Here is a 14,676-nt window from a genome sequence, read left to right on the forward strand (position 1 = left end):
TATTTTATTAAATGTGTCTGCTTTTGTAATAAAGTACTGAAAGAAAAAGCAAACACAGCATTGCGATTTCTTATCCATCCATTAAAAAAAAAAAAATCCCTCCATCCCGACTGAATTTTTTTGCTCACCCGGTGGACAGGAAACTGATTTTTTTTTTTTTTTTAAGGATGGCCTAACAAACAGTCAAGTCCGTCTACTCAAGTGTGATTTTCCTCAGTGATCATGTTGTACAGATTTGGCGAAACAGGCACATGTCCAATCAATTTGTAATCAGATTCTAGCTTCCAAAATGTCCGTGATGCTTCAGTAGTGCAGTTGGAATTCCTCCCTTTTCACTTCTGAGGTAAGCAGACTTCAGAACGTTAGAACTTGTCTTGTAGTTAAGATGCATGCAAAAGAGAGATTTCAGTTCAGGTCTGTAGTTTTCAGAACTGTGTAAAACTTACAAAGTTGCATCATGTCTCTGGTTTCCCCAGGCCAACACGCATTGAGTCATGGCCTACATTACATTCTGGTCACAACGGTTGGTGAATCCCGCTCATTAATACCACCAATATGGTGCCAAATGTAAAACTGAACTAGGGCTGCTCGATTATGGAAAAAATAATCACAATTATTTCAGTCAATATTGAAATCACGACTATTCAAACGATTTTTTGAAACGATGCATTTATTCAGCATTTCTCTTTAAAAACCAACCTCTTTTGTTATTGATCATTTACGTTCACCTTTCTTTCAAACTGAAAATATAGTCTAGAAAAACTGAAGTTTGCAATGTATAAAACAAAATAATATTCTTTTGACAGAAGACCGAGAAAAACATGTACATTCTATCCAGTTGTCCACAATCTCGAGAGGGCAGTGCATAACGTTTGTCAAACTCGTTTATCATTTTCTTAAAACCCCCACCCTCTACTGCATTGATAGGCTGCATGTCTTTGGCTAAATAATATCCGATGGATGCTGTGAGTGCGTTGTGCCTCTCCGAACTCGTGGCAGACGGAGTGGCATTGTAGAGAGTGGCTGAAATGGATGGCTGCATTGTCTTGCTGGTTGTGGCGGCATCGGCTTTATCTTTTTGTTTGTTTGTTTCGTCGTGAATAACTTTATGGCTCAGTTTCAGGTGGTTGAAGAGGTTTGTAGTGTTGCCAAGAGGCGCAGATACGACCTTATTGCAAATCTTACACACGATGCGCTTCTGTTCCACGTTGGATTCTTCGAAATTACAGACATTTTTCGTCCCTTTTTGTCGACCAACCGATTCTGCCCTGCTTCTGTCCTCTTGCGAGCCTGCCTCGCGCCAAACAATTCACAATCTCTCCTCCTTTCAGCTGCGTGAGTGGAGAGCCATAGAAACACACACTGCTTCCGCCGCGTGAGTGTTGTCGGCAAGTCTGCATATGGGCCCGCGGGAAGGAAACGTATTGCGTGTGCGCGTCCCCGACAAATGGCAAAATAATCGTTTCAACTCGATTATATGAACTTTGAGATCGTTTGACACAAAAATCGAACTCGTGATCAAAATTCGATTAATTGCACAGCCCTAAGCTGAACCCTTCTCTTGACCAAGCTTGTTTGCTCGGTACAGTGCCTTACATAAGGGTTCACCCTCATTGAACTTTTCCACAATTTGTAATGTTGCAACCTGGAACTGACACTGATTTGATTAAATTTGGATTACATGCAATGGTGTGTAGGTACAGTACCAGTAAAACCTGACCCCTACTCATTTTTTTTTTTTTTTTTCTTCTGTATTTTGACCATTTTCTACATTGTGGAACAATAGTAAAGACACCAAAACTATGAAATGCATGGAATTGTGGTAAGCTGGTGTTAAAAAGCCCATAATGTTTCATATTTTAGATTCAAGTAACTGTAAACCACACTTTTTTTTTTTTTTTTTTTTTTTTCCTTGCACAAAACATTCATTATGTTGATGGACCATGTGTTTCCGAACCATAGCTGATCCAAAAAGGCCATAAATTGATGGAAAATCAATAAGATCAGCCGATTTTCACTGAATCCGCCGAGACTGAACTGGAAGATCCCGAAGGGGTGCGTGACGTCACAGGTGTATCAATTCGGGTATCAATTTCATTCCCGTGCGTAGCAGTGGTTAGAGCAGTCTCGATATGGAATCACACATTTTGGAGAGAATTCTGATAGTGACTGGGATTCTTGTATATCGGATGAAGGGGCAGATGATTTATAAAGGATGTTCTGGAGTAAATGGTTCTTTTCGAGCCCCCAAGACGAGAAACTACCAGTTCACAACAGTCTTCCTCTGTAGCGCGTACGAGATGGAGAGATAGATGTGTGCAGAACATGGCGATTACCTTTCATCATGTTTTCCTGAAGAAATCGAGTCTTGCAATCTGAAAGCATGTAACATGTTTCAGTTAATGATTGTGCGCGCGCATTTTTCTTCCTGTTAAAGTACATCAGATATGATGAGATCGGATGTTGCGAGTGTGTAAATGTTGCTCGTAATCGTGTGAGAGAGAAAGAGAGAGAATCAGGGAATCGATGAACTGTCATTAAATAAATGGGTTTCTTTTTGCTCCAGTAATTCCCATGTGGTCGTTCTGGTGGTGGTGAACACTTGATGAATCAGATTTATTATTAGTAGGGGACACGAAATCTGCCCGCTTCGTTTGCACAAACCTTTCCCACTGTTGCTTTAGATTAGTGTCGTTTCTTGGAAATTGGTGAACTGAATGTCCTGTTGTATATGGATTTCATCTCATCTCTCATCTCATTATCTCTAGCCGCTTTATCCTTCTACAGGGTCGCAGGCAAGCTGGAGCCTATCCCAGCTGACTACGGGCGAAAGGCGGGGTACACCCTGGACAAGTCGCCAGGTCATCACAGGGCTGACACATAGACACAGACAACCATTCACACTCACATTCACACCTACGGTCAATTTAGAGTCACCAGTTAACCTAACCTGCATGTCTTTGGACTGTGGGGGAAACCGGAGCACCCGGAGGAAACCCACGCGGACACGGGGAGAACATGCAAACTCCACACAGAAAGGCCCTCGCCGGCCACGGGGCTCGAACCCAGGACCTTCTTGCTGTGAGGCAACAGCGCTAACCACTACACCACCGTGCCGCCCTGTATATGGATTTGAACATCCAAACACAGCGCAGCGCTTTCACATCGTTATTTTTATAATATTTCAACAACAATATCCAATTTCAGCAAGTAAACAAGCACAGAGTCAGATGAATGGAAATGACCCAGATAACCGGGGTTCCACATGTGACGCCATGCGAGCTGCCTTTTTCCAGGATCCGGACGCCGCAATTTATTGACACCCCCCCCCCCCCCCCCCCCCCCCCACCACCACCACCACCACCACCACACTTTAATTTATTTTGGTCGTTACTAATGATATTCATTTTAAAGCATTGCAATAAGGCATTACATACACTTTCAAAGTAGCCAGCGTTTACCTTGACACTTGATACACTTTACATTATCTTAACCAGCTTCATGAGGTAGTCACCTGAGATTAACAGCTGTGCCTCGTCAGAAGATAATTGGTGCAATTTCTTGCCTTCTTAAAGCAGATACGCAGAGCCATGGCCTCACTTTCGTTTATAAACGCCTTGAGACCTCAAGAATGGCACAGGAACAGTTTTAAGCGCTAACAATAAATCTAATATAGTCATTTTTACGATTAAACTGATTTGTATAGGTAGCGGTCTGAGTGAATGACCTTGATGTCTGTAACGTCACAGGAGGAAGTCTATCGGTCTCCTCGCCATTTCCGCTATACTGAGGCTACATCCACACGACAACGGTAACGAGGGTGTTTTTTTTTTTTTTTTTTTTTTTTTTTTTTTTTTTAAATATCGTGTCCATATGGGCAACGGATCAGTAAAATTTCAGGTTCATATGGCAATGCAACGCTTGCTGAAAACGATGCAATACACATGCCACACCTCTACATGCGCTGTAAGACGGTCCCATCGGAGACACCAGAACAATAGAAGTAGACGCATGCGCATAAACCCCTTCTTCTGTAGCATCAGCCACATAAAGTTTTGATTATTAATCAGTAGCGTAAAACGAAAGACGCGGAAAGAGGAATGAATGGGGGTAGATGGAAGCCCGTACGCCAACATTCTGATATCCTCCAGAATTCTTTAATGGTCCGGAATAAATTGAATGCTACACGTTGATGGATTACTTTGTTCTTCTACACCCTTTTTGAGGAATGTATTGTAGGACTTAAACCAACATCTGAAGAGGTGAGATCGCTTTTTTTTTTTTTCCCCCCCCTATGTTTGCTGGTGGGATTGTTTTTGGAAAGCGCACGGGCAGTGCGCAGTTTGGTACTGCTTCCGCAGTGTTTGGACTAAAGACTCTGCCCTAAGGGCTATTCTCTTTTTTTCTTTCTCTCTCTCTCTCTCTCTCTCTCTCTCTCTCTCTCTCTCTCTCTCTCTCTCTCACTTTGCACCATTAGACAATAAATATTCACAGTGAAAATATTTTGTAAGCGCGTTTCATGAACCAAGTTATAGGATTTGTTGACAACTCGCATCGAGTTCGTTACGCTTCTACCCGGTGTGAAGCACTGACAGTCATGTGGTTGTGACGTCATCGTAAACAAATCCGTTCTACTCATCCAGACGACTTCGCAACGGCGCCGTTGCCAGATTTTTTTCACTCTGGAACCTGTTCTCAAAAGATTTCATTTTGGGGCACCCAGAACGCCGGTGCTGTGTGGACGCCAGGCCGAAACGATAAACAATTTTATCAGATTCACCTGAATCCGTTGCCGTGTGGACAGGGCCTAAAACACAGAGCTGACTGCAACTCTGATCCTCCATTTTGAGCTAACTTATTGCCGTGCCACGTAGATGAGCCAGCAACATGACAGAAGGTGGATTTACGTTGCATTCATGGCCCAAGAATGTTCAAACTGCAAAGATTTGGACGCGTTTCGTGAGAAGTTCACGGGCACGTTGGGCGCCTACGAAGTGGTCTCTCCTCTGCTCTGCACATTTTACTGAAGACTCGTACGAGACCTCTGATCTGTTGAGGAGCGTTGGCGATAAGCCCGTATTGAAAGAGGGTGCAGTACCAACAATTAAAGAAAACTACAAGAAAAGGAAAATGAGTTCAGTTGCACCAGAAAATGGAGACTAAGTGGAGCAGCCGCCTGATTTCTCCACTGGATATCGCTGCCATCTCGCCCTTGTGTGGAAGAAGCGAATGAACTGGGAACTGAATGAACAACTGAAAGTCATATTGTTTGTTTTTGAAACAATCGGCCACAAGATCGACCTTCAAGAAGTGAGAACGCAGACGGGTAAGCTCCGACTCTCCTTTGGATCCAAAACAACACTACTTGTTTACCTGCATTTAGATTAATACATGTAACTTGTATTGTGTGTTTAAGTTACTGGTATAAGATTTAATCTGCTTCAGAATGTGATGGTCTCAGTTCATCTGATTATTTAATTAGCCTTTTACGTTTTATCAGTGAAAACGCATGCATGTACTGTATGTTGTGCAAGTTATAACACCTATTATCCTGTTTTAATGAGCGTCAACCCACAATCAATTAGGTCAAATCAGTCTTAGTTGAGCAAGTCGGTAACAGTATTTCTTACTTTCACCGTAAATCTTTATTTATATGACTTTGGTCTGTAGCTGTAAAAGGCCTTGGCCTTAAAACCGGTTACCGCTTTGACGTCACGCGCTTTGGGCTGGCTGGCTCAGCTCGAATGCCAACTCTCAGAGAGAGTGTGTGGGGCGGCACAGTGGTGTAGTGGTTAGCGCTGCCGCCTCACAGCAGGAAGGTCTGGGTTCGAGCCCCGTGGCCGGCGAGGGCCTTTCTGTGCGGAGTTTGCATGTTCTCCCCGTGTCCGCGTGGGTTTCCTCTGGGTGCTCCGGTTTCCCCCACAGTCCAAAGACATGCAGGTTAGGTTAACTGGTGACTCTAAATTGAGCGTAGGTGTGAATGTGAGTGTGAATGGTTGTCTGTGTCTATGTGTCAGCCCTGTGATGACCTGGCGACTTGTCCAGGGTGTACCCCGCCTTTCGCCCGTAGTCAGCTGGGATAGGCTCCAGCTTGCCTGCGACCCTGTAGAACAGGATAAAGCGGCTAGAGATAATGAGATGAGAAATAAAGCCATTTGGTGAAACTTTTGAAGAAGAGATTGTACTGGTTTAATGTTTTTACCTAACGTAATATGTATGAGGATAACATGGTCCAAAATGGGCCTCATTAACTGATGAAATCAAACTGTTAGCAAGTTAGAGGTTTTTAGCTTTCTCCTGAAATGTTTTCTTCTATTTCTTCCTCAGGGTAGTAAAACTCGCTTTCGCTGTGAACACTGTCGTTATCGCTATCCATGCTGTAAAATTAATGCTATTCTACTGAGAAATGCTGGTAAAAAACTTATACAGGGATGAGAATTTTCCGCGGAATTCGAGTTTTTCCTGCTGAAAATGTCATTTTTGTGAAACGTGTAAATCTGTTGAGAAAATTTCAGGGTGTGTGTATGGTTAACGATCTGTGGTCACCTTATAACGCAGACATCCTGAGTCTCCCGGAAGTTCCGGGAGTCTCCCGCATATTGATAGTGGCTCCCTGATGCCCGTACATTGGAGCAGCGCTCGAAACTAACGGTGTCCCGACGTCCCGGGGACCATAAAAAATGTCATCGGGACACAAAATTATCATATCTGGGACAATCCCGGGACAATGGAAAAAAATAGATCTAGAAAAAAGTTCTACATTAATATTATTTACAAAGCCTTTACAGAACCTTATGAAAGGTTCTGTGTATTCTGTGCTCAGATATCATCAATTATGGAAACAGAGGAGCTAGAAACATCCAGGAGCACATCAAAACAAAAAAGCACAAAGGTACATTTTACTTAAATTGTCAAAGATAGAGTCAGGAGGAATCTAATATCGTTACGGTTACCTCCATTATCGCTCACAATATATTTATCTTGGTTTATAAACGTTTTAAACCATCATTGAATTTGAAAACATTTTTTTTTATATATATATATATATATATATATATATATATATATATATATATATATATATATATATATATATATATATATATATATATATATATATATAAGGCGCACCCCCCTTTGAACCCCCCCATACATGCTTTGCGTGTGTTATGTCTGCCCTTGGCAGACATTTTCAGAGGTGTGATTTTTTTTTTTTTTTTTTTTTTTTTTTAAAATGTCCCATTCTCATCCCTGTTTAAGATTTTTGATAATCTTATAAATGTTGACAAAAAAATGCTACTATGTTTGTTGTTGTGAATGAGCGAGTTGTCATCAGTCCATAACCGGGGTCCGTACCATAGGGCTTTGACCTTGGCCCAAAAATCATATTCGAAGTTCGTTTGGAAATTAATCTAGACATTCGAATAGTATTCGAACTTTTATTAATTATATTATTCTTAAATGCCTCACTAACACCTCGGCATCAAAATTAAATGATATTCAGTCCACCAGGGGGCAGTGTTCAGTCAATGTCAATAAGATTACGTGCAGGAAATATGAAATATTCAGGCGTGTTTTTACAACCACTACTAATGAAACGTGCAGTGTCGTAGTAATTGGCATTATACTGGCTGACACTTAACATTACATAATCCACAAACTTCGTCGTTTGTCCGTTGCCTTTTTTGTGTGAAACGCTGTTCCTTCGGTTTCCTGGTTGCTTGTACTGATGAAAGCCTTTAAACTGTAGCCTCACTGACGATCAAAGGGGAACGTTTACAAAATGAGCAGGTACTGCTAGGCAAAAACCTAATCTGTGAGTTTATAACACTGCCGTTCCGAGCCCATTCGTGTTGGCTTTTGAGAATGTTTGTTTTGAATGAGACCGGTGTCAGCTGTCATGTCACTGCTTCCTGCTCGCGTCTCTGATTCACAATTCAAACAAACATGGACACGATATGTTATAAGATCACACATTAGTTTTACGTGCTCACTTCGTTAACTTGTGAACTTCATGGTATGTAAATTCCACCATGTGTAGGCTAAATTAATTTAGGCCTATAGGCTACTTGCGCAAGTAAGCTAATAATTTCTTTTTTTTTTTTAGCAACTATCCAAAGTTGACAAAAATAACAGCACATGAAAGCATTACTGCGCAGTAGGGCTGCTCGATATTGGAAAAAATCAATATCACGATTTTTCCAGTAAATATTGATATCGCGATTTTTAAAACGATATTTATACACCTTTTTTTTTTTTTTTTTTTTTAAAGCCCTGATCATCAACACCTGAGGCACCGGGCCACATTTTTATAGTACAGGCCTCATAGGCTACCTGTCAACCCTTCCCGTTGTACCCTGAAACGCCTTTTACTTAAACTATTTACTGTGCAAGCGCGTACTTTGCATAGGTCCTATAGCCTGCACAAGGCTCACGCTCTCCTCACTCAACATTTCCGATCACAGAGGATGGAGCCAGCGCTGGTATTACCAGTGATTACTGCGTAACGTCCACACTGGCTCGTAGCCAGCCAAGGATAAAATCTCTCTCTCTCACACACACACACACACACACACACACACACACACACACACACACACACACTACAACGTAAGCTTGTGTGTTGTTAAGACACCAACATTAAACACGCACGCACGCACACACACGGACTGGCCATCGGGAGTAGCGGGAGTTTTCCCGGTGGGCCGGTGGTTCAGCGTGGGCCGGCGGAGAAAAAAAAAAAAAAAAAACAGTTGCGCGCTGGCCTTTAATATGATAAGCAATGTTAACAGTTTCTTAAAGAAACTGTTAACATTGCTTATATTAAAGGTCAGCGCGCAACTGTAATAAACAATGTTAACTGTTTCTTTAAGAAACTGTTAACATTGCTTATCATATTAAAGGCCAGCACGCAACTGTTTTCTTTTTTTTCTCCGCCGGCCCACACTGAACCACCAGCCCACCGGGAAAACTCCCGCTACTCCCGATGGCCAGTCCATGTGTGAACACGCACAATATAGAGACAAGTCCTTAAGAATTATACATGAAAATAGTTCAGCGGCATGTAAACATTCCCTGAAAGTGTAGGTGGCACTGCGGCTAGATGCTACGTGAAATGGCACAAGGCAAACACCATGCGTCGCTCAGTCAACAGACAAAATCCACGAACCCAGTAGTCCTCCTACTACTGTGGGTTAGTGTTCTGTGGCCAAAAACACCCCATGCACAGTCATTCCAAAACATCCCCACTAGTTGCAGGTTATGTCTCAAATACAGATATGCGTTGTGGATTAAGCGATCTATTTTCAAGCATCAGGCTTCTCTTCCTTCATCTTCCAAATGTGGACTCCGCTATCTTTTTGGCATGTCAGCATTGAAATACCATTTGCAGAGATATTTCACTCGAAAAGTAAAAGCAACACATGATTAGGGCTACATGATTAGCAGGGGGATACCGTTTTAAGCGCACGGAATTTTAAAAACAATGTAATTACATCTGAGTCCGTCTACATCGCGCAATAAACCCGTCCTTAGCAGAACCTACTTCAAAGCATGATGCTAGCTGCAGATGCACAAGTCAAAATCAAATGAACCCAAGTAAACATGCCGCGGCGGGCAACATTAATAACCAAATTGCCTTACCTTAAAACGCTGCCTTGACCACAGGACGACTCGCAATTATTCCACTTAAATCCACACGGTTTAACACATCTAACACAGCTAGCAAGCTGGATATGTGCTAATATTGTTGTGCTTGTTTTCTTCCGTAGATGCCATTTTTACATTACCCAGTCCCACATCCAAAAATATGACGTAAATGTTAATTGTATTATTATAACTATTAGCAAGCAAATCAAACAACATATTAACAAATCAATATATCAAATCACCCGACACGTATGAAAACAGAAGAACTGATTTTTTACTGTTGCGGAGATATCGCGGGAGTAGAATGGATGACGTATACAAGGCTACGGTGTGCCTTAGGGGACAGAAGGGTTCGTTTTACCTTACAAATGACAAAAAATCGTTTCATATCGATATTATGAATTTTGATATCGTTTGACACCAATATCGATATCGTGATAAAAATACGATATATTGCACAGCTCTACTGCGCAGTGTCGCATAGTCTACGTTAGTAATTTCATTTCTTATGTTATAACATCAGGTGTACAAAAACCAACCAAATATCTGCAGAAAAAAAAACAAACACCGATATTTTCAGAAGAAAAAGTCACATTTTATATTGCATTTAATCACATCAGCAGTTACATTACACTTCATTTATTGTAGGCCTATGTTGTACTTAATAAAGTCAGACTCTGTCCAATCTCGCAAAAATGACTGACTTCTGATGAGGAAATGAAAAATATTAGAGTTAATATTAGGAATTAGAGCGTCTATCTTCACCTGCCGGCGTATCACAGACCCCTCTCGCAGCCCCCCTCACCTTCTAGCGCTCCCGCGTGCAATGTCTTCAAGTGGGCCCTCAAGTTTGAAGTTGTTGATTGATCGGCCAATTTGTTTCCACATATTTTACAGGTAACCTTTTTTTTTTTTTTTTTTATCGCATTCTCCATCTTTTTTTTTTTTTCGAATCCAAAATAGCACCACGCATCACTTTTTAAATTCTCCGGAGTGCAAATCTCCAACATGCTAGCATCTGACTCCATTGTTCAATGCGTGCCAGCTTGACGCTAACGTCTACAGGTGCCCAGATAAGACAAAAGACAATGACCTTCGCGATTCACATAAATTCCACAGACGTTAAAAAAAAAAAACCCTGCGACCTGAACTGAAAACGTTTACAACCACATTCACAAAAATAAAAGAATTATGCCTAATTATACCATATACAGGTTCGAATATTTAGAGCTGCCTAATATTCGTTCGAACATCACTTTTTTTCACAACATTCGAATTGTATTCGAATATCGAAGTTCGAAGTCAAAGCCCTACCGTACCGTAGGAAACGGACCCGCTCGCCAGCAATCAGAGCGCGGGATTTGGACCGTGAAAAAAAATATTATTGACATATAGGAAATCATATATGGGCTTTCATTTGGCACCTTGAAAGGTCAAACTCAAGTTCATAGGTTTTCAGAGGTTCATAATTTTTTTTTTTTTTTTTTTTTTTTTTTAAATGGTTAATGATAGACAGATGTTTATCATTATCAATATATCAGAAGTCCCATATGGGCTTTCAGTTGCCACCATGACCTTTGATTACTTTTGAAATGTCAAACTCAAGGTCATGGATTTCAGGGCTGAACGATATGGACAAAATTTCATATCTCCATATTCATGCCAGATATCTCGATATCGATACGATATGACTACGGGTTCGGTGAAAACCAAGCATTTTTCAGAAAAATAAAAACATCATAATACAAAAAAAATGTGGAAAGTGCAGTTTTATTTTTAAGAACTCAGTGCCAGTCATCAACATAAATTTACGAATAAATAAATTACAAATCAAACATTTTACTGCAGCTCTGCTTTAACAATAAATAACAAACGCATCTGTATGTTATTTATTGTACTGTATGCTCCCTGGGGAAGACGGGCGCCTGCAGACAGCGGGTCTTGAATTCAAAGTTTGTTGTAATAAAACGGGCCGTTAAACTGATGTAAGGTTCGGTTGTCCGGCTCGACCACAGGTCCGTGGTTGTGGTGAAATGATGGATTTCACGGAGCTCGGATTCAACATTCATTTTACACTCATTATAGAGTTTCGGAATGGCCACTTGATTAAAATGTGTTTGGGATGGTATTTTATAACGCTTGTCCAGCGTCTGAACCATTTTTTTAAAGCCCTCTTTTGAGACTGTGTACACAGGTACCATGTCTTTTGCAATGTGGTATGTTATAGCGTCTGTAATTTCTGTCTGTCTGGTGGACGTCGACTCGTACAGTGTAACGCTACTGAACACATCAGCAATCAAACTTTGCTTTGGCTTATTTTGGGCTGACTGAGAAGTCCCCGGTGTTTCTCTCATTGTCATACACTCTTCCTGCAGCACGCGATGGTGTTTCAGGTGGTGAAACATGTTTGTTGTGCTACCCTGCTTCATCGCAATTTTTGCTAAGCACGACCTGCACAACACCTCACTCTGGTTAACAACGTCCTTTTCGAATCCAAAATATCTCCAAATAATGGAGGATGATTTATGTTTTGGCACCAAGTCAGATTCTGCACTGCTACCGGCCGCATAATCTTCCACACTTCTTCCTTTCTTTCTCTCTCCTTTCTTTCTCTCTCTCCTTTTCTCTTCTTTCTTTCTTTCTTTCTTTCTTTTCTCTTTTTTCTTTCTCTCCTCTTTCTTTTTCTCTTTTCTTTCCTTCTCTTTTTCTTTCTTTCCTCTCTTTTTCTCTTTTCTTTCCTTCTTTCTTTCCTTCCTTTTTTCTTTCTTTCTTTTCTCTCCTTTCTTTTCTCTCCTTTTCTTTCTTTCTTTCTTTCTTTCTTTCTTTCTTTCTCTCCTTTCTTTTTCTTTCTCTCCTTTCTTTTCTCTCCTTTTCTCTCTCTCCTTTCTTTTTTCTTTCTCTCCTCTTTCTTTCTCTTTTTTCTCTTTTTTCTTTCCTTCTTTCTTTCTTTCCTTCTTTCTTTCCTTCCTTTTTTCTTTCTTTCTCTCCTTTCTTTTCTCTCCTTTTCTCCTTTCTTTCTTTCCTTTCTTTCTTTTTCTCTCCTTTTCTCCTTTCTTTCTTTCCTTTCTTTCTTTCTCCTCTCTCTTTTCTTTCTTTCTTTCTTTTTCTTTCTTTCTTTCTTTGCTGTGTCTGTAGTGTGCGCGCGTGTGCGTCGGTCTCCATCGCCCTCATATGTTTTGTCATTGGTTGGCTTCAGCTGTCGATCCACAGCAAGCATGAAATAAGGTTTGTGGTTGGCTGGCCTTAGCGGTGCATTCGAGGGCAATCGTAAAAATGATGTTTGTTGTGACTGCCAGAGCTGTACATGCAGGGCGAGCGCGGGGAGGGGAAATCTATATCGTTGCTTTTCGATATTAATATCTTGAATGTTCATATCTAGATATGGATACGATAATGATGTATCGTTCAGCCTTAATGGATTTTCATCAGATGATAACCTGACAGCTGATGATTGAGAAATATTATCATTATCAACTTGTAGGTAGTCCCATATGGGCTTTCATTTAGCACCATGAATGTTGACCTTGAAATGTCAAACTGAAGGTCACGGATTAGGCCAGACTGCCGGGCGAGGTTTGTTTTGCCTGGCAACACTTGTTTATGAAAACGCAGCGATTTTGAGAGCATCTGAATATTTAGAAAGCTAGAAGTGCTAAAAATCTGAACCGTTGTACAAAGAAAGCAGTTAATGCTAGTTAGATGGTGTAAGTACTGTGGGTTAAGTATCGTACCAGTATGGTTTTCTTATGCCTTGGCCATTTCACCTGTTTTGACAATGTAAATCTGACTCGTACAACTTTTGAACAGTGTTCCTTAAACTGTTCCTGCAGATGTGGTGTGTGGTGCGCCGTCCATTTACCTCGACTTTGCCAGGTCCAAGCTCGACGCTAAAATTGGTGTGGCTGCACAGAACTGCTACAAGGTTGCCAAGGGTGCCTTCACTGGAGAGATCAGGTACAAGGCCACACATGAAGGATTCAGGTTTTAGGTTTAACATGTTGCTAAACGTACACTCTGTGCATTTTCGTTCACGCTCCCCTTTTCTCCGTCCCCAAGCCCTGCGATGATTAAGGACTGTGGCGTGGAGTGGGTGATTCTGGGACACTCTGAGCGGCGTCATGTGTTTGGAGAGAGTGATGAGGTAAAACGTATGAAATTGTGCTAGGAGGTTTTAGGCTTGATGTGGCTGCAGTGAGGACTGTTCAGTTCAATACCTAATGTGTGTTGTGGCACTGACCCTTGCAGCTGATTGGCCAGAAGGTAGCTCATGCTCTCGAGAGTGGCCTCGGTGTGATCGCTTGTATCGGGGAGAAGTTGGACGAGAGAGAGGCTGGCATCACTGAGAAGGTCGTCTTCGCCCAGACCAAAGCCATCGCAGGTAAATAAATATGGATTTATTTAAAATTGTAAAGTGTATATTCTGTTAAGTTTCAACGTTTCAAAAGAATAGGCTTAACTATTCTGTTCTAGTTGATCCAGAGAGGATATTGCATGGTGGCGTGTAGATATGGAGTTTATCTTCGAGTGGTGAATGTACAGTTGTGGTCAGAAGTTTACATCCAGTGGCATGAATGTCATCTTGGATATGAATGTCATGGCAATATTTGGGCTTTCGGTCATTTCTTTGAACTGTTCTTTTTCTGTGGTAGAATGATTGTACAGCATACGTTTTTAATAAAAAAAAAAAAACACTAGAATTTGGTGCACAAGTTTTAATTTTCTTTGGGTTTTCTGAAATCAGCACAGGGTCAAAATTTACATACGCTCATTTAGCTTATTAATTCAGAGCTGCTGAAACTTCCAAAATGTCTCTTATCTTGCCGAGGCCTCTTAACTTCCTGTTAGTGGTCATGATTGACTACAGCTGGTAGCTTCTCTGTGCCTTCATAAAAAGGGTTTATTTACAGCATTCATTGGATTAGCCAACACCCAGTAAAATGGGGAAAGTCCAAGGAGCTCAGTGCAGATCTGAGAAAGAGGGTCTCAGATATACACAACTCCGAAATGTCTCTTGGAGCCATTTCTAAA

General features: G+C 41.2%; 1 protein-coding gene across 1 annotated transcript in view; it reads left to right on the plus strand.

Annotated features, from left to right (window-relative positions):
• The window catches only part of tpi1b (triosephosphate isomerase 1b), a 30,119-nt gene that overhangs the window by 8,116 nt on the left and 7,327 nt on the right, over positions 1 to 14,676 (plus strand). Inside the window, exons 2-4 of the mRNA XM_060921620.1 lie at positions 13,479 to 13,602; positions 13,705 to 13,789; positions 13,894 to 14,026. Of these exons, the coding sequence (XP_060777603.1) occupies positions 13,479 to 13,602; positions 13,705 to 13,789; positions 13,894 to 14,026 (342 nt within the window). The remainder of the gene's footprint in view (positions 1 to 13,478; positions 13,603 to 13,704; positions 13,790 to 13,893; positions 14,027 to 14,676) is intronic.

The sequence above is a fragment of the Neoarius graeffei genome, chromosome 5 (genome assembly GCF_027579695.1).
Source record: "Neoarius graeffei isolate fNeoGra1 chromosome 5, fNeoGra1.pri, whole genome shotgun sequence".
Lineage (NCBI taxonomy): Eukaryota > Metazoa > Chordata > Actinopteri > Siluriformes > Ariidae > Neoarius > Neoarius graeffei.